Below are 25,704 nucleotides of genomic sequence, written 5' to 3' on the forward strand. Positions count from 1 at the left end.
TTAGATTCAAATACTGCATTTTATGAATTTAATTATTCTAAACATTAAATTTGTAAAATCACAGCATATTTAAACAAAACAATGATGATAAAAACTTGTTGTAGCACATGTATACATTCTGACATTAGAATCATTCTCCAAAATCCAAGCATAATTATGTACACCTCAAGAATGACATATAAAGTTCTTCAATTACATTATACTGTATATAATAATAAACTTACAAACATTATCTCTCCAATATTTGGGGGAACAGCACTGTACAGAATTTTTAAAATATCATAATATATATATATATATATATATATATATATATATATATATATATATATATATATATAAATTATTCTTGCAAGCCTTTACCCACTATGATGCAGGGTGGGTGGGAGGGCAGAATAAAGATCAAGACAGGCTCTCCCTTCATTCACTGTCATATAAACTTCATAAATATGAAAATAGAAAATAATAAATACTTCTAACAGTAAAACATATCCTTTTAAAATGAATCCCCATATCAGTTGCACAAACCACTTCACTTAGAGAGAAGCGTATTAACTTTCATACGCTGGAGTACAATAAACATTCAGGACATCAACATGGCCTTCAGAAAGCCCAAATTAGCTACAACTTATTGGTAAGCATGGATGGTTTCTCACACTGCCACTTAACAGATACTTTCTCTGTAAAACCTTAAATAATTCCCAAGGACCAATGAGGCTATAAAGCTCCCAACCAAAGTCTTTGTATAAGGTACAGTATATAGCCTAATACTATAAGGTACAGTATATAGCCTAATACTGTATAAACCATTACAGATTTATGTACTTGCAGTTTTCTCAATTAATATGCACATGAAACTAACTTACAGACAGAGAGTATGACCAACTGGTTATCGTAGCAGGAAAAATTTTGCAAAAACAAATTAATAAAATAAAATAAAAATCAAGTTTGAAGGAATGGCATAACATAAACTTTAATCAACAAAGAAAATACTGAGCCAAGGAATCATACCCGGGGAAATTATAATCAAACCTACATACAAGAGAATTATAATTAAGTAGGTCCTATTTTAAAATGTAATTTCACAACACTGTCAGAAACTCCTCCACAGATAAGGTTGCTAAAAGTAGGTTCAATCCAAGCATCTACTGGAGCTATTTTATTGTACTCTGAAGCAAATTCTGCCTGGGATGGCCAAACATAGTTTAATAAACTGCATGGCTCATATAATGACCCTCATCATCATATGAACTCTCTCTCTTGGGGAAAAGGGTGTAAAAGTACATTACTTCTCCTATAAAATTAAATATAAATACAAAAAGGGTTTGAAGATATGCTAATGGATCATTACTCCATCATGATATAGTATTAAGCTTTGGCAATCATATGGACTGGGACTGAACCTGTACAAAACATATGATCAATATGACCTAGTATCAAAAATACCTGAAGATCAACGGGACCCTAAGTCATAAAAACTTATGATCTAAGCCGTCTCTACCAGTATCATTCTATCATGAAGATGTTACTGAAGTGGCTGGCACACATACGGTTAACTTCATCTGGAAAAAAGAACATCACATAAATGAATTTACATGCAATAATATTTTGCTCAGGGTAAAATAAAATTTTGGGAGGAATATGAAAAAACTTTTCATCAAAGAAAAGATATTGGTAAATCATGAGTTTAACTTTACACACACACACAATCTTATATTTAAAGGACAAATATTATCTTCTTATCTCCAATACCACACAGCCCTGAGTCACTCTCCTCTTAGGGCATATCAGTGACAAGAGTTTCCATGCTGCCCTACAGGGCCTACACTACATATTTCTTAAAGTCTCTCTATTACCCATAACCTTCCCCTTTCTCTCTCTAATATACAACACCAGCTTTCCCTCCCACATGGACAGATAATACCAAAGTCAACCTTTTAGTGAATAAGTAACCAAATAAAATTACAGTACGTACAGGAATACCCCGGTTATCGTAAAGGATGTGTTCCTAAAAGTAATTGCGAATAACGAATTTGCGAATGTTGGGGCACTTTTCCCCATAAGAATTAATATAAATATGGGGGATGCATTCCCAGCCATCAACTTTCACCACATAGTTTTCAATATACACTCCTTATTGTCCGAGGCTATTATGGACCAGGGTTAAGTGTATACTGTAGTACTGTACTAGTGAAAGTGAGGAATAAATAAAAATTATATTAGTAAATAAACTAAAAGAAAAAATACCACATTGCCAGTTGGCAATAGGTTCACTACAAGCACCGGCTAAGATATTCAACATTCCTCCCACCTTCTACAATCTGTGCGCTAACTACATGCGTGTAAGAAATGTTTATCCCCTTTATGTTTTTGACCTTATGTTTATTTTTATTTTTTTGCACATTCTGTATGAACAACTGTGTGTGCACATAACAAGGTAAAAAAAAAAAAATCAAATTACTGTACATATATCTACCCAAAAATATGAGTTGAAAAATAACAATAACACATAGCTTAGCCTGGTAGGGGGAGGAGCTAGAGGGATGTAGCTACAGGAGTAGTCTAACTTGGCGACCTGTCAAGCCACACACACACGTTCATTTATCACACACATACAGTACACAGCTACGCTCTTCATATTTCGTATTCAATAGCAACTTATTATTTTATATGCAGGTACACTCCACATCCACAATAAAATTACTACAATACCATAAAAATAATACAAAAGAACACTGTGTGTGTGTGGGTGTGTGTGTGTGTGTGTGTGTGTGTGTGTGTGTGTGTGATGGTTATAAATGATTGTAAACATTTAAACTAGCATTTTCCATTGCCATATGGAATATTATAGAATGCTCGGCGTGTATTTTCACAATGCTGTTTGGAAGTACAGATACAAGCGTGAGATGAGTGTCTCCCACACATGCTTCGTGTAAACAGTCTCACTGAACTTCATTAATTTCTAAACTGCGCTAGTGTGAAGCGGGCTAGCCTGTGCGATTTGAAATATTATTGTATGGTCTCTTAATTTTTCTTTGCGAATAAGAGAGGTATGCTTGCGAATGTCAAATGGGGATGTTAAAATATCAATTGTGGATAAGTGGGGTTGCAAATAGCGAGGTATTCCCGTAGTACATTGTGTATCACTAACAATAATAAATACAACTGCTCACCTGTGACCTCTACAAGGTTGGCATTTTTATGGCTGACAACAACATAAAATTCTCTACCATCTCCACTACGTCCTACAACCCAGTGATCTTGGGATGTTTTCACAACTAATTCTCCACTATTGCACCTGAAACATAAAGAAATAAATATACCATCTCTTTTGATAAGTGATAAGCTATTCTACTAGTTTAATAATATAGCAATTATATTTACTTCTTCACTTGTGTGTTGATCACGAGATAAAGAAATCTCAAAACAAAGGCTAACAACTGTTGGATGAGAGAATAATCCTAGAGATGTGATCATCAGGAAGGCCACCTACAGAAACTTTGGCATCAGGAGCCAGATACCTCAATGAGTACTGTACTGAACTGTACTCATTTAAGAGAGTTCTGAAACATACTGATCAATGAACAAATCTTCATGTAAGGTATCATGGGTACGAAATCTATATTGTGGGAAGAAAAACAAAATGTAAAGTAGAGTGACAGTCAGTTAATTAAATAAGTGTTATATTACACACACTAACTTTTTCATATCAGTGTACATGTCCCCTATTGTTCTCATCACTTCCACAGGTAGAGATTGGTTTGATCCATGAACAGTCGTCTTCGTGGCAAGGTTCATATGGTTATGGTAGACGTATCTAAAAGAGCTGCTGCTACTGCTGTCACAACTTGTTCCAGCGCTGCCTTTCTTGTTAATTTGTTCCCCTATGTCGCTTGCTAGTTGTGACACTTTGGCTTCTAATAGTCGATCAATTTTTTCATATATTGATGGTGTTAATGTTTCTGTCTCTGAGGAATGAAAACAGCAACACAATTAGTTTCATAGATGTAAATGGTTCAAAGTGATTTTCATATCTGACTAATTGGAAGAATAAATCCTAAAAGCAAAAGGTTGCTGTTGAAGTACCTATTTCTTCCACCAATAACTGGAGACCAAGGAGTCCCCCAAAAATGGCACGATTGATTCTAAAATCCTAATTTTTAGCAGACCCAACAATCAGGTGACTTCTAATAATAAAAGGCTGTCAAATAAGGAAAAATTGGATAACACCCAGTTAATGAACCAAGGTAATATATGAATCACAATGGGTCACCAGTTCTCCTCACCATTCTATAACACTATCAGCCATCAATGGTGGGTCTTGGTGTAACAATTGTCCACTGTAGAAAAAAGATCTGTTAGTGGCCATAACTGATGAATTAGTACACAGTGGACCAAAAACTCCCACTCTGCCAACTGATTTAAACCATGACACCCAGGGAGCAGGAAGAGTGAGCTGCCTGGCTATGGACTTTACTGGAAAAATGGATTTCGGACAATCTTATCTCTTCTGGCTTACAATCTTTACATAAGAACATAAGAAAGTGGGATACTGCAGGAGGCCGACTGGCCCATACAGGGCAGATCCCTTTCACACCCATCCCAGCACTTCCATGTGCCTATCCAACTTCGTCTTGAAGCTCCCTAGCGTCCCCGATCCTACTATAGCACTCGGTAGCCTATTCCACATATCCACAACTCTATTACTAAACCAGTGCTTGCCTATATCCTTTCTGAATCGGAATTTATCTAATTTAAAGCCATTTGTTCTAGTTATTTCGTTATTACTGAGCTTCAGAACATCTTCCATTTTACCCTTGTTAATCCCACTTACCCACTTGACACCTCTATCATATCTCCCCTAACTCTATGCCTCTCTAATGAATGCAAGCCTAAGCTTTTCAGTCTTTCTTCATATGGAAGGTTTCTAATATTATGGATCATTTTGTCATTCTTCTTTGTACTCTCTCCAAAGAATCTATGTCCATTCTATAATAAGGACACCAGAACTGAACCGCATAATCCATGTGTGGCCTCACTAATGCTAGGTAAAGTTTCAAGATAACGTCAGCAGTTCTGTTACTCACAGACCTAGATATGAACCCAAGAATCCTGTTTGCCTTGTTGCGAACGCTAATACATTGTTTTCTAGGTTTCAAGTCGTTGCTAACAAATACACCTAGATCTTTTTCACAAACTGAGTTTTCTATTTCCGTGTTACCTGGTATTCCAAAGCCAGTTAATGAAGAATGATGAGGAGGTGCCCCCAAGAAGCTCTAAAATTAGTCAAAAAAAGCCCCACAGGAGAGTTGACCTTTTCTTTTACATGCCAACCACCAAAGACTATATACAGAAGATAAGAAATGGTTGCCAGAAGCACAGCATAAATTGTGTAGCCTATTGAGTTTCCACAAAGTTTACAGATGCCAAATACTTCAACATGCATTTTGTTGCTAGATTTTTCAATATACTTATTCACGTACTTACCCAGTACCACAATATACATTTTGACGTACATACAGGTATATGATACGAGGCTTTACCTCTAAGGGCGACCTAGACATTTTAGGGAAAATTCATTTTCTATGCCCTATCATGTGGTGAGCAGAAATGCGATCTTCTTAAAAAGTGATATCGAGGCTTCTTCCAAAAATGTTACACAGAGCCGAGTGAAAGGTCGGCCGAGCAGGGTGCTACGTACCATAACATACATAGTTTTGTATGATAACACCAAGTACAGTATTTTCTCGATTTAATGAACTAATTCAAGCCACCCCTTTCCATTAAATAGAAATTTCCGTTACTTTTGCTCGATTTAGCAAACTACTGTAGTTCACTAGTTGTCTTTGTATGTAATAAGTTATTTTTGTCCAATGTATATTTTCAGCCTTCGGGCTGCCGACTTTTTCATTAAACCGGTAACTATTATTATTATTATTATTATTAGAATAGAAAATAAATTTAAATCACGTTTTTTCTCAAAACTTTTGTTTCATACGGTAGCCCTTGTTATACAGTAGGTAATGCCTCATATGTTTATCAGCTGTGTTTTCATACCATGGGAAAATTATTTTCATTATTTTTATCTTTATATTAATATTAATTTAGTATTCAAATACCCTACACTACAGTATTAGGTTATTTTTCATTCCTTTGTCCTTTCCATATATTTTGTATTGTAGAAGAGTTTACATTATACGTACCAGTACAGTACTGTACAGGTATACATCTAACATACAGTATATCGTTTTTTCTTTCATTCTTATTCATCTTCAAGTACATACAGTACAAGTATAATTTTCAAATATGGACATGTTGATACATCTCTTTTCATTACTTCAGTACTGTACAGTATACAGTTTCTCTCCGTTAGCGAAATGTTTGATCCTCAGAACTCACCAATAGCCGGGAAAAAAAATGAGCCTTCAGAAAAATTCTGGGAAAAATCTCTCCAATCCAGGTGTGGGATGAATGGCAGTAAATGATACAACAGTCACAGAGAATGGATGACAGCACATGAAAGCAGAGACTATGTTACATTTGATTTCCACCATGCAACACTAGAGGCTTGCATGAATAAAGAAAAGAGAGTCAACCTCATCTACAGGTGAGAAACACTGTACTATAATGTAAATGAGTCACAATACCTGGGAGAGTGAGACACACAGTAGCTCCAGCTAAGGTGTAGACTAGTAGATGATATGACTGTAGTTCGCCATCCTCACCACACACGTGTATCTGAATACTTGGAGTCACCCCAATACCTACAAACCTGAGGTAAAGTTCTGTTAGTACAGTACTGTACTGAACACTGGCTACTCTGAAACTTCTGGATGAAAATATTATCTTTATTTCCCTCATAATTTTGTCAAAAATTAGTTGTATGTATGGAAGAAATAAGAAATAAATGATGATAACCCAACAATTAAAACAGTTTACTAACATTTGTGCTGCTTTTCAGGTGAATAAATTTTTCCCTACTATGTAACCAGTAATGCAAATGACTGTCAGCTGAAGGGTACAAACATTGTTACAGTACTTGTAGATTTATATGAACTTTGGGTATTTATGCTATTTTGTCTTTCTTGAGACTGGAAAGAAAACTGAGCCTTTTTATAACTTATGTCATTAATCATAATAAATTTTCTCTAAATATGCACCATGCAACTCTTAATTAAACAACACATACAGTATACAAAACTTGTAGTGTAGATATATATATACAGTCAACCCTCACTTTACGCGGTTAATACAACCCACAGGGTACCGCGTAAAGTGAGAAACGCGTAAAGTGAACAACATAACATATGGGATTAATTGAAATAGAGACCAGGCCGACCCCCAAACTCCACTTTTTGACGACACACAACTATGTTGTCGTAAAAATATTATCTTAACTTTATGATGGTATGCACACACAATTAATAATTAAGAGAAATATCAATAATATTAGGTTTTTTAACACTTACATTAGTAGAAAAGATGGCTGGGCACACGGGGATGGGGGGTTGGTTCCGAGGCAGAGGGCAGATTATTGGCCCTCACCTGTATCACTTGTATCAATTGTATCACTATCCACCACAGAGGCTTGCAGGGCCTCTTTGTCAAACCCCTCAAAGTCCATATAAGTCCATATCCTCACTATAATTATCACTATCACTGACTTGGGCCGGCTGTGGTGGGTGGCGGGTGAAGAACTCGGTAATGTTTTGATGACTGGGCGACCTTGTGCGCACCATGCTCGCACCGCTTACACAACATGGTGGATGGCGGGAGAGGGCGGGAGAGATGGCGGGAGGTTTGGATCCAAAAATGGCGTGGCTCGCCAGCTGCTCTCCGCGTAAAGGGGTACACGCACCGCGGAATGTGAGCATTCCTGTTTCGGCAGGAATGCTCACCCAGTGAAATGACCTGGGTGAATATAATTAACATAGCTGGGATTCTTGTAACATACTGATTAATTTGAATATAAACATGCTATAATTTGCACTGGACAAAACAATTTTAGTACCGGAATCAAATTAGTACATGTGCACTCCAGCTTTGCACAAAGAAATCTATGTAAATCTACCTAAAAATACAATTGAAAAACTTTTTTATAAAATGTACTACAGTACTGTACACTAATGTACAAAAATTTTTATCTCTTGAGCAAAATATATGACGTTTATATTCAAATTATTGGCTGTCTTGCAAGGATTCCAGCAATGCAAATTATTATCTCCTAACTTTAATCTGAGATATTATATAAGATAAAAACTGTAAGCCTAAAAGCCTGGCTGGGGGGGGGGGGGACTGCCGGCCCCGCCACCCAGCGAGGGGGTGAGGGGGTTGAGGTGATAAGTTTGAGGTGAAGGTCTCTGTGTGTTTATTTAACAGTCCTACTAAGCTTCTCTCATTTTAAAATGCCAGTGATATGACCTGGGTGAATAGAATTAACATAGCTGGGATTCTGATAACATACTGATTAATTTGAATATAAACATGCTATAATTTGCAATGGACAAAACAATTTTAGTACCGTAATCAAATTAGTACATGTGCACTCCAGCTTTGCACTAAGAAATCGATGTTAATCTCCCCAAAAATACAGTTGAAAAACTTTTTATAAAATGTACTACAGTATTGTACACTGTTCTACATTTTTTATATATTGAGCAAAATATATGACGTTTATATTCAAATTAATCTCTGTCTTGCAAGGATTTCAGCAATGCAAATTATATTATCCTAACTTTAGTCTGAGATATTATATAAAATAAACATAAAGAAATCACCAATCTTTTATCTTGAACAGGAGGGTGGTGGGAGGTGAGGTGACAGAATGTCTGGCATTTGTTTGTTTATTTATTTGAGATAAGATTTGACAGTTGGCGTTGAAGGCCTGCCTGCGTGTTTATTTATCATTACTTAAGAGTGACTAAGCTCTTCTCATAATTTTCCACCCAAATGACCTGGATGAATATAACTTACATTGGAGGGATTCTTGTAAGATAGTAATTTATTTGAATGTTTTTTTTCAATTTAAATTTTAATTGTTTATTCCTTGATAGAGGAAGCGGGATCCTAGTGCTGTCACTTGGGACCCCTGTACCATAATACTGTAGTCCACAAAACTTGTAGCTATGCTTTTTTTATTTGGTCCCTGTCACACGAGTCCGTTTTCTCTCACATCAGGACGCCTGAGTCCTCCGTTTTCTCTCTTTATCTTAGAGTGCACCAGAAACTTTACTATATTTAGTAATGCCACAGAATTTGAAATTGCAACCCCAATTGCAACTTGCAATTGTTGAGGCAACTAGATATGTCTGATTACAGCAAATGTGTTATTGTCAATTTGTAGGTGAAAGATTTTATCCTCAATAGATGTAGGTTAACATTTCACCTGTAGGCAAATGCTTAAAAAAGCCTAAGTAAGGAAGCATATTCCTTTAACACATAATATCTAACCAGTATGGGGAGGATCATCGTGTCTTCGTCAGGGGGTCGTGGAGTGGTGGTCCAGCAGGCGTCACTTATTTTTTTCTCTCTCTCTTTGGGGGGGGGGTGCCCACGGACGTATATGCAATCGGACATTGTTCTGTCGGACGTTAAACGGTGCATGACTGTACATATATATATATATATATATATATATACATATATATATATATATATATATATATATATATATATATATATATATATATATATATATATATATATATATATATATATATATATATATATATATGTATATATATTTTTTTTTTCTCAGGTCCTTGACTCAGTAGTGTTTCGAGCACTAATGAATTCTTTAGAAGAACTGGCACTTTTGAAAAACAAAAGACCACCTATTATTAGTGTTACAGCATTATTATTAAAGTGGTATGAATGTACAGGTACTGACAAAATGGAAGATCAATGATTAACCAAAAGAAAGTTTAATTATAAGTGGATGATATAAAAGGAAGAAGGCACTAGACAGATAGTACAAGTACTGTATATGTAAATGATGAGAAAGCACAGTAGCAATTGGTTTCTGGGGATGAACAAGCTGCTGATGGGTTATGCTAGGCAGATTGAAGCTACAAGGATAGAGCTACACTGTCAAAGGGAACACCACATTTACTACATCAATGAGAGAATGAATGACAGCAAATAAAAAGAAGAAAGCAAAAATGGATCACATATGCCTAATGGCAGATTAGGGGTAGTGAGGCTACAGCACATTGTAGGCTGGAACTTTTTTTCAGTACACGAAGAGGCATAGTGCTCAATGCTGCACGTAAATACAGGAAGGGTTGTCCTGGGCACAAACTAGTCACCCTTATGACAGGTGGCAAACAGGCAGCTGCACCCATAATGGTTAGTTTGTGTTTATTCTTCAATCTGGTCACCCTGTGCTATGGCAAGAGAGGTTTTCTTTTTCATGAAGAACTGAAGGAAATGGGATGGCACATAACCAAAGCATGGCCCTCAACATAATGCTGAAAGACAGAAGATGAATGGACAAAATAAAAGATGTCGTGAAAATTAATATTAGTAGAAAATATGAAGGTTGATGTAAGATCTGAATATGTAAAGTGTTTAGGCCAAAGGAAAGACATGTGTGGTGGCCAAAAGATAATACGGGAATACCTCGCCTTTCACAACCCTGTTTATCCGCAATTGATATTTTGATGCCCCTATTTGATATCCACAAAAGATAAATTATGATACCCTACTGTAATATTTCAAACCGGGCGAGCTAGTTGTATTTCTCATATGCCTGTGTAAGGCCCGCTTGACACGAGCACTTTTTTCCGCACATAAGGCCTTTTGCGGTTTAGAAATTAATTAAATTCAATGGGACCAATTACACAGAGAATGTGAGTGAAAATTCACGCTCCCTCCTCCGGCCAAGCGAAGCTGTGTTATTGTTATTTTTCAATTCGTTATTTCGATTGAATGTATGTACTACAGTATTTCTATTCTTTCTTTTTTTATTGTTACATGCTCAAACAATTGTTCATACAGAAAGTGAAAAAAAAAAAATTAAATAAATAAATGATTATCATCAACATTTCTTACATCTGTGGGAGTAAGTGTACAGATTATGGGAGAGGCAGAGAGGAGTGGTGAGGAAGGTGTGGGGCTGGGATCATCCTCCCCCTACTGAGCTAAACTGTGAGCTGCATTATTTTTATTTTTAAACTCGTAATTTCTGGTAGATATACTGTACATAATTTTCATATATTATATATATATATTTTTTACTCAATTACATGCATACACAATTGTTCATACAGTGTGCAAAAAAAAATTATTACCATAAACTCAAAAACAAAGAGGGAATAAACATTTCATACATGCACGGTCGTTAGCCCATGGATTGTGGGAGGAAAGATTAATGTTGTAGAGAAACTATTGCCAACTGGCAATGTGGTATTTTTTATTTTTTATTCTATTTATTAGTAAATTTATTATTATTCCTCAGATTTATTGGACTACAGTATACACGCGACCCTAGCCCCTAATAGCCTCGAATAATGAGGAGTATACTGTATATTATAAATATGCGATGAAAGTTGCCGACTGGGAATGCATCCCCATCAATTTACATTAATTCTTATGAGAAAACTGCCGATATTCACAAATTCATTATTTGCAATGACTTTTATGAATGCATCCCTTGTGATAACGGGGGTATTCCTGCACATGTCAGTGTTAAGCAAGTACCACTGTAAAGAGAATAAGTTTTCCAAATATTCAAGAATTTCCGATACTACATCGTGCAGACTACCTCACATCTATCATGCACTAGACGTACTTGTACTTAGGGATCTTGTACCTGGCGAGATAGCTAGTGGGTGTGGAGGAAGATTTCTGATGACTGGCTTCCAGGCGGCCTGGAAGCAGCTGATTATTCAGGTACTGAGAAAGAGATCGAAGGTCCTCCATTCCCAAACCACACCTGAAATATATTTATATACTTGTTATCTGTAACATCTCAATCCCCTGGAAAGCTCCCTTCTGATGGGTAGGCCATGAAAGACCATCCAGGTCACCCTATTATTATATTGTACCCTGTATATCTCTTTTCCTTTCCATGCTCCCTCTCATCCCCTCCCATGTTCTCTTTTTCTTCATATAGTGTTCCACCTTTCCCTCTCACAATGTTGGATGTGTCTATCAGGTACACCTGTTACAGTAACTCTACATAACAACTTTGCCACCCTGTCAAACACAGCCTAATAAGACACCTCTTACAACATGACAATCTGACAAGAGCCATGCTTTCAGTGGCAGACCTAACACCAAATGAACCATATTTTCATGTGAGAAGAATCCAATTGGCTGCAGTCTGCCTTATGAGTTACAGAGATAACACAAAAGAATTAAGCATTTAGTACTCAGCTAACATAAAAGACTCAAGCATCAATCATTGTAAATGAGCTGACATGCCAAAGGTCACAAAAGATCCAGGGACATGAAAAACAGAAATGTCATCATCAATATTTTATGGACATTTTCCAAGCTTGCATGGGTTAGCCGTGATTACCTGATGGCAACTGTTAGGTAAAGCCAGAACAGGATGCCTTGCCCCCCCGCTTCACCACTGTAAACCCAGGGCACCAGCCAGCAGAGACCAAGAGATAGGCTAGATCTCTGGTGACCCAATTGCCAACAGGTATATAATCTAGCCTGTCTAACCCCAACATTCTAAAACCCAAAATGCTCATTAATAAATTTATCTGAAATACAGGAAATTAAAACAAACATGGCTACACAGTACTAAGTAAGGTCTAGATTCTTTGGAACTGCTTCAATGAATAAAGTGAGCAAGGTGTAGAATGTGAGGATACAAGTGCTCACGCAAACTTGTGCATTTTGCATCCTTCACCTGTCAAAGAGTGGTACTTGTTCTTTCACAGACATAAATTCTTCACTTTTGTATGTTTTAGACACCCAGTGCTAGGGTTTCCACTTGATTTAGCAAGGTTCATACTCATCTCAGGATGTTTGCACCTTACTTAATAATAAAAATCTATTCCATAATGTACAGAGATTCTTGGGATATGCACCTTATCTTGAATGAGGAGGAATCCAAACATGGGAGGTGAGACAGTAAAAACATGACTTTTAAAGAACTCCATATTACTTACAGACATCTTGCACAAGTAATTTACGACTGGAGCAAGTGTTTACAATTACATGATTTATGTTAAGGAGCAACTCATTTATATGAAAGTTCTATTAATATACACACCAGACGACATGATGATTGTAGAAGAAGGCTGTATGACTGATATTTGGGAAAGATGACTGAAGAAGGGAGAGGCAGCAATGAATCCTCAAGAATGTTTGTCTGTCAAGTGGCAAGAAGGAAACCCCTGACCACACTGCCAGGATGTCTCCACCGCTCATCTCCACTGACGACAGGTACTGAAAGACACAAACTGCATGAGACACAGTGATATATATATACACAGGTAACAAAAAAAAAAGGGAACAATTCTAAATGCAGGAAAATGAGAACATCTTGGACACACCAACCAACCAGAGAAAGGTTATACACTGAGAGGTTCTGTAACAAGAAAAGCAGCACAGTACTAACTTTACCAAGAAAAAGTATGTATTAAATGAAAATGTTATGCATACAATATGAATGGAAAGAGCAACATGCAAATAAGTTACAAATAAAAGGAAAATTCTGTAATGCTAAAGAAACTATACAACATACAGTATACTTTAACTGAAACAAAATGCTATACCATACAGTATGTACAGTATACACCTTGAAAGAAAAATGACACTTTATGTATCACAAGACCTTGAGAAAGAAGGTAAGTTTAGTCACATCTGGTATACAATGTGATGTTATAACCTAATTACAGTAATATCTCCATTAGCCAGGATATAAGTATACTGTACTTATATCTCCGTTAGCTGGAATTCCTCAAACCTGGAACTCTCCGATAGAGGAAATAGAAATTTGCTCGGAAAATCATTTCCAAAGTATTTTTGGGGACATGACCCGACTCAACGTTAGGTGGGGGATTAGTGGTCTCATATTACTGACCTGATGGAATGTCAGGTCACCCTTTCTTTGGTGGGAGATTAGTGGGTCTCATGACCTGAAGATGTCTTGAACAAACATGAAAACTAAATTATTTTCAGAGAGAATGTAATAAGTACAGGGGGCCCCCAAGTTCGTGGATTTTTATTTTGAGGTCCTCTATTATTCGCAGATGACACCCTGGATGTACCCAAGAATGTCTATGGGTAGTTTTAAAGTTGCTGGCATTTTCGAGGCTAGGACAGGGAGCCATTTATTCTAAAGACAGTAATTTCCTTTACTTGTATTGTAAATATGTTTGTGTGTGTGTCTAAACTAAACATAATAAAATTATTAAGGATTAATATATGTCTGTTATCCAGGTGTACAACATAAATGGCAAAAGACTTACAGAATTTACAAAGGTGTTGAGAGTTGATCTTAAACTGTGTAGCCCTGCCGATGCCGAAACACTGGCGAAGGAGGCGTGTTGCAGCGTGAAGGATCGGTACAGGCTGATGAGTCTTGCCCGCAATACCACATCCTGCACACCCTCACTCTGGTATTCTCGCACTGGCCCTGTTTCACGCACTTTGGAAATCCATCCAATGCCAACTGTCTGAAGGAATAAGATACTGTACAGAAGAGCCATAATTTTACAGCACTGATCTAATACTCAGTTGTAGTTATACTGTACAGGTACTTATAATAATTATATCATTCTAACTATAACACATAACTTTCCAATTAACAGGATCTTTTCCAGTTTCATATCTGTACAGTGTCACACATATATCATACACTATAGGATAATTACCAAATAAAACACTTATGGTAACTGACAAAAAATTAGTAAATGGTTCTTTGATTTCTAAATGCTACCATATTAATTCCTTAACATTTCGGTGTGCCTAAAACTGCAAGCCTTATTTATTACTGTATAGTACCATAATGATGCTCTATACATACCAAAACCAACCATACATCAGGTTCTGCCTGGTAAAACACCTGCCTTGTCTTCTGTGTGTGCACTCCTTCACAGTCACCATCTTTCTTGAAAGTTCTGAAAATATATATCAATATTAACCTATACAATAGTATATTCCACCTGTTGTAAGTACAGTACATCTGACTGTGAATCTGGAGAGGAGAGGCAAAGATTGTAGTTGTTTTCAGGCATAGTTTGGGTAACTACATTAAAGACAAACGGGACATACTGAAACACTTCACTGAAAAAGTATGAAAACACAGAAAAAATTCCCATTATATTTTTGGAACAAGAACACTGTGTGGATGTTACCCAGTATCTATATTTCATTACAAAAAAAGAAATAAAAGCCAAGAAGATTGAGGTGTTTGTATTGATGTAATGAAAAGAAAAATGGTTGAAGTACCAAGGAATGAAAGAGGTAAAGAAAGCTGTGGCTTTAGGAGGAAAATAGGTGAACATCAAATGAGCAGCTTGTTGAAGACGAGCACAAGGAGTGGAGATGCAAGAGAACAACAAAAGTTTCAGTCCCACAAAATTATGGTTCAACCTAAAGGTGGCTGACCCTATAATCATGGCAATAATAAGGTTATTTGAATGAATAGACATACAGTACTGTACTGTACTGGTATTTTAAAAACATTAGCATCGTAATGATGAACAATTATTCAATGTTTAACAAATGTAAAAGACATGTACAGATATAGGGTTAGTGAGCCTATAAAACACAAAAACCAAGCTTCATGCAATAATGTATTTGACTGATCCTTATGATTCTACCTCCCTTAGGAAAATCCATTATTAATCTGTATATAATGATCACTTACCTTGAAAACCTAGTAATTGCCTCGGCCAAACCCACTTGTCGTACTTGAGTGTCTAAGTCACTAGAACTGGGGTGATAAAACAATATCTTCTCATGTTCCTGTAAATAAAAACAAGTGGTTAGTTAAGAATACAAAATTTCCCAGATGACAAAAGTAAAATCAATCACCCTAACTTATGCCTTAATCATAGGTGCAGAACTTAAAATAACACTTTTACAAAGCATCTACTACAGATAAGTCCGATACTGGATGTAGAATTGACTAAAATCACAAATTTTCACACTTCATAATTTTTTGACAACAGATAACACAAATCAACCAGATGATAAGCTTCTTCAACAAAGCCAACCTTACATACTGGTATAAGATTGTTAGGTTAAGTTTGTCAAGTCAGGTCAGTACTAGGTTAGGTTAGGTTCGGTTCGCTAAATTACATCTGGTTGGTTTACGGAATCTCATGAAGATTAGGATCCCTGTTTATTTCATCTGATGGTTAAACACTCTAATACTAACCTAACCTAATATATATACTAAACTTATTAAACTAACCTAACTTAATGACTGGAGAGTCACCCTAATGTAAACAACAATGAATGAGAATAAACCCACACTGGCAGACAAAATGTTTATTCCAAAGTGTTTCAGCAACAACTGTAGTCCTTCTAAATCCTTGTCTGTAACTCCACTGAGGATGACATTTGTCGCCAAAACTGTTTGGAAAAAAATATTTCATTTGCTATTGTGGGTTTCTTCTAACCTAACTTAACCTAACCCCCACATTTAGCATTAAATGAAGTTGGTTGATCAAACGGTGACATAAGTGGGGGTTCATACTGTTCATGAAATCCAGCTTACAGTACATTGTCTGTTGTCAAGTGATTTAAAATGGCAGCTTCAGTAGCAAGCATCTTTGACGGTACGGCTTCCTAGGGTAAAAAAATGCAATTTCTATGCATTTCCATATGTATTGAACACATTAACCTACACCAGCTTATTTAAGGTAAAGGATGGACTCAACACTTTATTCCTTGATACAGTATGAATGGGCATTTAAACATTCATCTCAATGCATAAAATGCAAATCCATTTGAGGATCATGGAAAAACAAGTACTGTACCTGTATGTGAGCTAAATATTTTAAGAATCTAAACACCTATTTGAAACACTGAAGTTTGTCTGTTTACAGTCATTTTGAAGAAAATGGAGCCGAAATATTTACGAAAGCGGATAACATGAACTGGTCACTCGCCATAACCTAACTTCACATGAAAATTCTAAACTAACTTTCATTATGTTTGGTTTGGCTGATTTATATTGTAAATATATTAACCCTTAAGGAAGCAGCTGTATCGGAAGGTATCACTTTCCTGACCCCCTTATCCCTCTCTCACTCTCCTTCTTATGACATTTCAGGCCAATTCAAAATTTATGTTTTTGTAAAATCCTGGAGCAGATGGCTAACACCAGAATGAGTTGTTCGATTTTGTTAATACTTTCCACTGATGTTTTTTGGGTGATAATAGGTAATAAAAATGGGCTAATATGGATGACTAATGCCGAAGTGTTATTTGTTTTGATGTTTATACTCTTAATATATTTTCATCAGTGAGTTCTGATATGATAATCATGGAAATTGCTTCCTTTGGTAGATAATTGGCGAATAGGCGCACAATACTTTGTCTGACGCACAGTACTTTGTCTTTCTTGGCAGTGATGCAGTGGTACAGAGCCAATCATTTCTGGTCACCAGTGTATGTTTATGAGCCACACTGTCCGGACGGCTGCTCTCACGACCACAAAAACATAAAATTACACCATACCGTAGTAAGTTCTTTCTGTTTAATATGGCGGTGTACTGTTCCAAGCGTATAGTCATTGGAGTTTGTGTACTAGTATATGTGTGAGATGGTGTAGCCTATGTGTGTTAATTCCTGTTCTGTACATTTCAGGTATTGGTGCCTTCTGTATTGAGACAATAAACACCAACAAAATCACACAGTATATTACTGACCGACGGGGCATACAGTAAATTGGCGACGAGGATCAAGCACATACATCTATTCACAACATGGCCACTGCTATGCCAACACAACAACCTCTAGAGCTAGAGGAGACTAACCAAACACAAGCATGGACTGACTGGATAGAGCATGCTGAAGATGCCTTCATTGCATTCAACATAACTGAAGATGCCAAAAGACTAGCACTCATCAGATTCTATGGAGGAAAGAAACTGAAGGAAATCATGAAGACATTGCATCCAGCGATACCGACAGACAAAAAAGAACCAACGTACAAAACAATGAGAATAGCACTTGATGAATACTTCAGTGAGAAAACAAACGAAGTATTTGAACGACACAAGTTCCGGATGCTGGCGCAGGAGGTCGGGGAAAGTACACACAACTGCGTAACCCACCTACGTACACAAGGGGCCAAGTGCAACTTCGATAACTACAACCTTGACCAAGCCATCATCGACCAGTTGACGGAGAAATGTACTTCACATAAGATGCGTCGTGCATACCTGAAGGAGACAGACATAACAGTACAGAAAGCTCTACAAATTGCTTACACTTATGAATCAACTGAAGCCCAAGCTTGCCAGATGGAACAAGATGAAGAAGGCACCAATGTGAACAAAGTAAACACAAGATACAAACAACAACAGCAGCGGGACTGGGAAAGCAATCGAAGACAACAAAGTAAGGATATGCCACGCAACCCAAAACTGAACTGTCTCGGGTGTAATGGTACTGGCCATCGACATGGACAGAGACAATGTCCTGCATTTGGAAAAAATTGCAACTACTGTGGAATCGTCAACCACTTTGCCACCGCGTGCAGGAAAAACATAACCGACAAGAGGGTCAGACAACTGACGGAGGACAGTTCGACGGGTAACGACGACAATCACGTACACCAGGTGTTGTCCAAGAGCACAAAAGAATCTGACGATGGCCATACCTATGTGTTCAGAGTGACATCAGACGACACTGCAGAGGAAAAGGTGATGATAGAAGACGTAATGGTCGGGATGTTGATTGACTCAGGGGCAAACGTCAATCTAATTGACGGGGGCACATTCGAACACATCATCAAAATACGACCAAACATAGTACTCAAGGAAACGAATATCCAACCTAAAGCGTATGGAAACATTCCCATCCCACTCCGAGGAGAGATCTTTGCAACACTGTCAAATGGATCGAAGAGAGTCGCACACAAAATCCTGGTAACAACAGCGAAACAGGGAGGGAATATTCTGAGTAAGAGGGCCAGCTTGGATCTTGGCCTTCTCAGTATCCACCAGAATAACCGGAATACGACCAGTGAGATGCCTTCATCAACCCGGAGGATACTGGAACAACATCTACCAGCGCTGAATGGACTGGGGAGAATGAAAAACTTCCAAATCAAGCTCGACATCGACCCAAATGTCAAACCCGTCGCACAGCCACCTCGGAGACTACCATTTCACATTCGAGGTGCAGTCGAACAGAAGATACAAGAAATGCTAGATAATGATATCATCGAGAGCATGGAAGGCCCTACACCATGGGTGTCCCCATTGGTGACCGCTCCAAAACCAGATGGAGATATCAGGATATGCGCAGACCTCTGCATAGCAAACAAAGCGGTGAAACGCATGCGCCATCCTATACCAACCGTGGAACAACTACTCAGCGAAATTAACGGGGCCACGAAATTCTCAAAAATCGACCTAAACTCATACTATCATCAGATCGAGCTAACCCCCGAATCGAGAGACATAACAACATTCTCGTGCGACTCCGGTATCTACAGGTACAAGGTGTTAGTCATGGGCATTGCATCAGCCGCGGAACAAGGACAACGTCTGCTACAACAGATTTTGCAAAAGTGTCCGAATTGTCGGAATGGAGCGGATGACATCCTGGTCTGGGGCAAGGATACGAGTGAACACAACAGTGCTCTGGAAAAAGTACTGCAAAAGTTGAAGGAGAACATCCTGACCATCTCCCAACACAAAAGCGTGTTCCACATAGATGAAGTTGAATTCCATGGATTCACTGTATCCAAAGAGGGCATCAAACCGACAGATGAAAAAATCGAAGCCGTGAAGAGGTTCAGACGGCCAGAAACGGTTCAGGAAGTCCGCAGCTTCCTAGGTCTGATCAACTACCTGACCAGGTTCATACCACGATTGGCGACATTGAGCGAACCTCTGAAAAACCTGACGAGAATGAACAGCAAGTGGACCTGGACAGAAAAAGAAGAGCGGTGCTTCAACAAACTGAAGAACGCCGTCATGAAGAGCGAGGCACTCATGCACTTCAACCCTCAGCTACCAACCACACTAATTGTGGACTAGGGGCAATGCTATGCCAAAACCACCAAGGGGTACTCAAACCCATGTGAAAAATTTGGGCATGTGAAAAATTTCATCTATATCTTTACGGGAAAGAATTCACCATCATGACCGATCACAAAGCGCTAACGACCATCTTCAGCCCGAAAGGCAAACCATCAGCCAGTATACTCCGGTGGATCCTACGCATGCAACAGTACAACTTCACGGTCCAACACATCAAAGGAAGTGACAATCCGGCAGACATACTGTCTAGACAACCCCTGCCATTCGATGCTCAAATCTCTGAAGAAGAGAAACTGGCAGAGGGATTCATCAACTATGTGGTTGCCAACGGGATCCTGAAAGCTATGACACTGTCTGAAATTCTCGAAGAATCAGGGAAGGATCCGACTATAAGAGCCCTCGAAGATGCCATCGCCAAAAATGACTGGACGGATAAACTAATGGAGCCTTTCAAACACGTACGTGCAGAACTGACATCAAAACGAGGACTCATGTTGAGGGGATCCCGGATCGTAATGCCCCAAACACTACAACGACGAACGATACAACTCGCACATGAGACACCTGGGAATGGTCAAGACCAAGGCGCTACTCCGAGGCAAGGTATGGTGGCCAACTATCAACAAGGACGTGGAGAAGGCAATCAGACAATGCATCCCATGTGCAAGCCTCGACACAAGAAAACAAGCCAATCCGGTGAATATGTCTGAGATGAAGGGGCCGTGGGAGGTAATCCACGTGGACATATGTGGACCTTTCCCTAGTGGTGACTATGTACTGGGAATCATCGATGCAGGATCCCGATGGCCAGAAGCCTTTGTGGTCAAAACTATCAACACCGATACCGTTACGACCCTGATCGAAGGATGCATCACTACACACGGCATCCCAGCGGTCATCGTGTCAGATAACGGACCACAGTTCAGAGCCAAGGAGTTTGCACAGTTCTGTGAAGAATGGGGAATAAAACACCACAAAGTGACACCATATCATCCCCAAGCAAATGGGGAAATCGAGCGGTTCTTCGCGACCATGTTGAAAGCACTCCGAGCGATGCATACTGAGGGGAAAGATTGGAGACGGCAACTCGGTAAATTCTTGATGCACTACAGGAACACTCCACACTCGATGACGGGAGAGACGCCAGCCAAACTTCTCATGGGAAGGAACATCAAGGTGAAACTCCCCCAAGTGAGTCATGACTTAGAAGACACACAAGTGACATGTTGGGATGTGGCACGCAAAAGAGATAAAAGAGAAAAGGAGAAACTGAAACTCCGGACAGACAACCGGAATAAGTCCAAACCAGCGGAATTGAGACCAACTGATCAAGTGCTCCTGAAACAAACCAAGAAAGACAAGCTCTCAACTAATTATGGTCCTAAACCGTGGACGGTAAGTGAAAGGCGAGGCAATTCAGCTATTCTACAGCGAGGACCCAAGAAGATATTACGCAGCACATCCCAGATGAGAAGAGTTCCAGGGAGATGCCAAGGAGGAAATGACGGCAACGGAGACCGTGACACAGACGGAAGCCACAAAACGGCCGAGAGAACCGACAACACCCATCGAAACCGGGAAAACAACCAAGCTGCCAACACGCCGAGGACAGGGACGGACGAGTCCAGGCAGGACGGGAACAGCGAGGAGGAACCACTCGCTGCTAGGCGACCACGTCGTACTATAGTAAAACCGAAGAAATACCAGGATGGAGCTGAAAACTTCGGAACGGATGGAATTGAAAGCTCTGGAACGGATGAAGTTGATGACTCCGAAAGGATGGAGAGACAAGCGACGAATATAAACCTGGCCGTTCATGGAACTAAAGAGAACGGCAATACAGAACGGTCATCATGAATAAAAGGGAGAGGAAGATGTACTGTTCCAAGCATATAGTCATTGGAGTTTGTGTACTAGTATATGTGTGAGATGGTGTAGCCTATGTGTGTTGATTCCTGTTCTGTACATTTCAGGTATTGGTGCCTTCTGTATTGAGACAATAAACACCAACAAAATCAAACAGTATATTACTGACCGACGGGGCATACAGTAAAGGCAGGGGGTGGAGCCTCACTGCTAGAAAGTTCGGTAAGGTTAGGCAAGTTTCTTTTCTTAAGTTGGTGAGGTCTTCTGACAATGCTTATGCCACTTGTTTTTAAGGTTAGGTTAGGTTTAATTTAGAAATAAAAACTTTTTATCACATTTGCCAAAACTACGACAGTGTCCACTACAAAACACAGCGAACTGCAGTGTTTTTAAATTCGGTGGTGGGTCAGTCATCAACAATTGCCTAAAAATAATACAATAATGCACAGAACCTAATGGAATCTGACCTAACCAACTAAAGAAACCAACCTAACCTTACTGAACTTCCTTTGTTTTAGAGTCATGGTGTAATTTTATTTTTTTGTGGACATTAGAGTATGCTGGCACTGAGCGGGTCAGTTGTTGCATGTAAACAAAGAAAGGTCAGACAACAACATGTGCCAACAACAGGTTTTTTTTTAGGAATATTTACAGTAAATAATTAATTTCTTCTCGTACAAAGCATTTAACATAATTTTGGTGTCATATGATCAATTTTTCACTGTGTTTTACCCAGAAATTTCCCTCATCCTTCATAACCTGCCCACTACAGGCAATTTATTATCGTAGATAAAACTAAAAAATATAAAAACTTAATTATAATTAAGATAAAGTTTGCCGTACTATTTTTAATACTTGTTATCATCCAAACAACATCTGTGAAAAAATTCAACCAAATCGAACGACTTCTGGTGTTAGCTATCTGCTTCAGTATTACCAAAATCCCAAAATACAACAACATTAAGCACACAAACTAAAAGAAACGTGTACCCCAAGTATTACACATAATATAACACATCATCAGTGACTTGTCTTGAATACGTAAACTGCATATTATCAAACAATAATTTGCCTCTTCCTTCAACAGTATATTCACAGCTTGTACTGAAATAAATCTACAGGTCAGCCGATAAGAAAAGATGTCAACAAATAACACCAGGGAATATAGTGAAGAGACTCTCGTTAAGAGCTAGTGATAGGTGTAGTATTGAGGATAATTATATCCTTCACTGTGAAGACTCCCACACCTCTACCAACACTTTATTATACTCACATGGCCTTCCTTCTGTCCGTAGCTGGCATTAAAAATAAAGAGGTTCAGAATCTTTGGCTCTGACGAATTTTCGCCTGACATTATAAGGAGCTGGACCTGAAACACACATAAGAAACATATGTGATTGACAAACACTTTACCAGCCCCAAACACAGGGAGAACTCGTCCCAACCTCTGCACTCCACCTTCCTTACTTACTAGTCTCGTCTTAACTATCTATAATAATAAATATAAATTCAATTATAAAAATTACACTATATACCTAATCATAATCAACTCGTAAGTTTTTAATTATTATTTTACGTTTTTTTTTATTAATACTTTAAAACCAAACTTGCGTAATAGCTTTCGGACGAAGTTCAGCTGATGTCTTACATTCGAACCTAAATTTTTTTTTTTTTAAACCTACTGTTTCTTGAATTACCTTATCTTTATAAGTGATGAGTATGGATATTTTTTTTACGTTCATAAATTGTAGAATCTAACACTAAAGGTTTAAAAATTATTTATGTTTTCTTATTAATGAATGCTGAAGAGCACATTTTAAAATCATTTCCTCCACCATCATGAAGGCCGCTACCTACTAACACACTCCCATAAAGTACTTATTTTTACTCTAACTTCCACTACCGTCTCCTTTTCCACAAAAATATTGATTATATATCATTCAAATATGAAAACAGTACAGTGAACATTTTATATAGTATAACGAGGTTAATCGAAACTCCAAACTCATTTTCTCCGTCACCTTGAACGCCTTTCTCTTATGTCGGATCACCAGTAAGGCTTTTGCCAGGCGAGATTTACTGGTGATCTGCTCTCCTACTGCACCCATCTTTGGTCATCCTCTCTTCGGGATTATGGGGAAGCTTTCGTCGTGGCCCTCGACATCTCCAAAGCATTTGACAGGGTATGGCACAAATCCTTGTTTTCCAAGCTTCCCTCTTATGGTTTCTCTCACCCACTTTGTTCTCTAATTTCTAGCTTCCTTGAGAACCGATCCATGGCAGTAGTTGTCTCGGGATCGATCTCTCGCTCTTTCTCTACCAATAATGGTGTTCTTTCACCTACTCTCTTCCTTCTTTTATCTATCCATTCTTACAGTGATGATTCTACTCTTCACTATTCTTCACATTTTCCCCTCCCCCCCAAATTCTCAAACTAGATCTGTTTCTAGAGCTGATATCATTACATCTAACAATGCAGATCTGTGCAGCATCTCCGAATGGGGAGGTACAAACTTGGATAAATTCAATAGTAATAAAACACAATATCTACCAATTAGGCCTACACTCCAAATTAGATGATCTTCCACCAATCACAATTCAGGACCCAATCATTCTGCCAAATTCTAAGAGATATGCTAGGCCTCACCATTTCATCTGATATGTCATGGAAGCCACACATCCGCAACATTGCTAAAGCTGCCTCCTGAAAGCTGGAAATGCTGTACAGATGCTATAGCTACTTCTCTCCTGAGCAGTTGCTTTAAGTTTATAAGGGCTTATTTCGTCCTAACTTGGAGTACTGCTCCCATATCTTGGGTGGCTCTTCTTCTGTCCAACTGTTAGATAGGGTGGAATCAAAGGCATTTCGTCTCATTAACTCTCCTCCTTTAGTTCATAATCTTTCTTCGCCACAATGTTGCTTCATTCTCTCTTTTACAGGTACTTTAACGAGCAATGTTCGGTGGATTTGGCATCCTGTGTGCCGCCGGCAAGGCCATGGGCTCGTAACACTTGTCTTGCCCGCGGTGCCCACCGTTTCTCTGTGGATGTCGGCCACATGAGAATAACCCGTTATAATACCTTCTTTCCTCACACAACCAAACTGTGGAATGCTCTGCCTTCTTCTGTGTTTCTATACTCATACAATGTCTTACTTCAAAAAGCGGGTTTTCCGGCATCTTTGTGGTGTAGATTAATGTAATCGCTTTCTTTAATATTTTTAATTTATTTTAACTCTTATTTTTTCTCCCCTTGGGGCCCCGTTGTGGGTCGATGACCTGTGCCCGGGTGGGCTATTCCCCGCACAAAATAAAAAAAAATCATATGAAGAGGTAAAGTAAGAATTTATAGTAGTAGGGTTGTAGAGTGAGGTAAGTTGGTAGCGTGACTCGAGGGTGTAAAGATGATATACAGTATATTAACACAGGATCAGTACAAGTGTAGTATATAAAACAAATGCATGTTACAGCTTTATTTTACTAGATGAATGGGAGGGCTCGTACACAATATATAGTAGATTATGGACCATGTACTCCTATTACCTATAAAGTAAATGGGCACTTCCACTATGTCGATCCTTGAATCACTGCACTACTACCATCTACACAGCCACCATTCACTTCGACACTGAGTAGATAGCAACCCC

At 38.4% G+C, this 25,704-nt stretch overlaps 1 protein-coding gene across 2 annotated transcripts; it reads right to left on the reverse strand.

Moving 5' to 3' along the window:
- On the reverse strand, nucleotides 1-23,512 carry LOC121871940 (vacuolar fusion protein CCZ1 homolog). 2 transcript variants are annotated; one of them, XM_042374544.1, is made up of 10 exons: nucleotides 23,332-23,512; nucleotides 15,836-15,933; nucleotides 14,990-15,083; nucleotides 14,433-14,639; nucleotides 13,232-13,407; nucleotides 11,813-11,935; nucleotides 6,648-6,772; nucleotides 3,701-3,968; nucleotides 3,174-3,298; nucleotides 1-1,562 (listed from the first exon to the last, which is right to left on the reverse strand). In XM_042374544.1, exons 1-10 carry the CDS (start codon nucleotides 23,410-23,412, stop codon nucleotides 1,507-1,509), a joined length of 1,353 nt encoding a protein of 450 aa, XP_042230478.1. In that variant the 5' UTR covers nucleotides 23,413-23,512; the 3' UTR covers nucleotides 1-1,506. The 2 variants fall into 2 exon arrangements, with proteins under 2 accessions (XP_042230478.1, XP_042230477.1); XM_042374543.1 differs by having other exon boundaries at nucleotides 11,792-11,935.
- Nucleotides 23,513-25,704: the final 2,192 nt, after the last annotated feature.

This window comes from Homarus americanus, unplaced genomic scaffold (genome assembly GCF_018991925.1).
Source record: "Homarus americanus isolate GMGI-L3 unplaced genomic scaffold, GMGI_Hamer_2.0 scaffold48416, whole genome shotgun sequence".
Lineage (NCBI taxonomy): Eukaryota > Metazoa > Arthropoda > Malacostraca > Decapoda > Nephropidae > Homarus > Homarus americanus.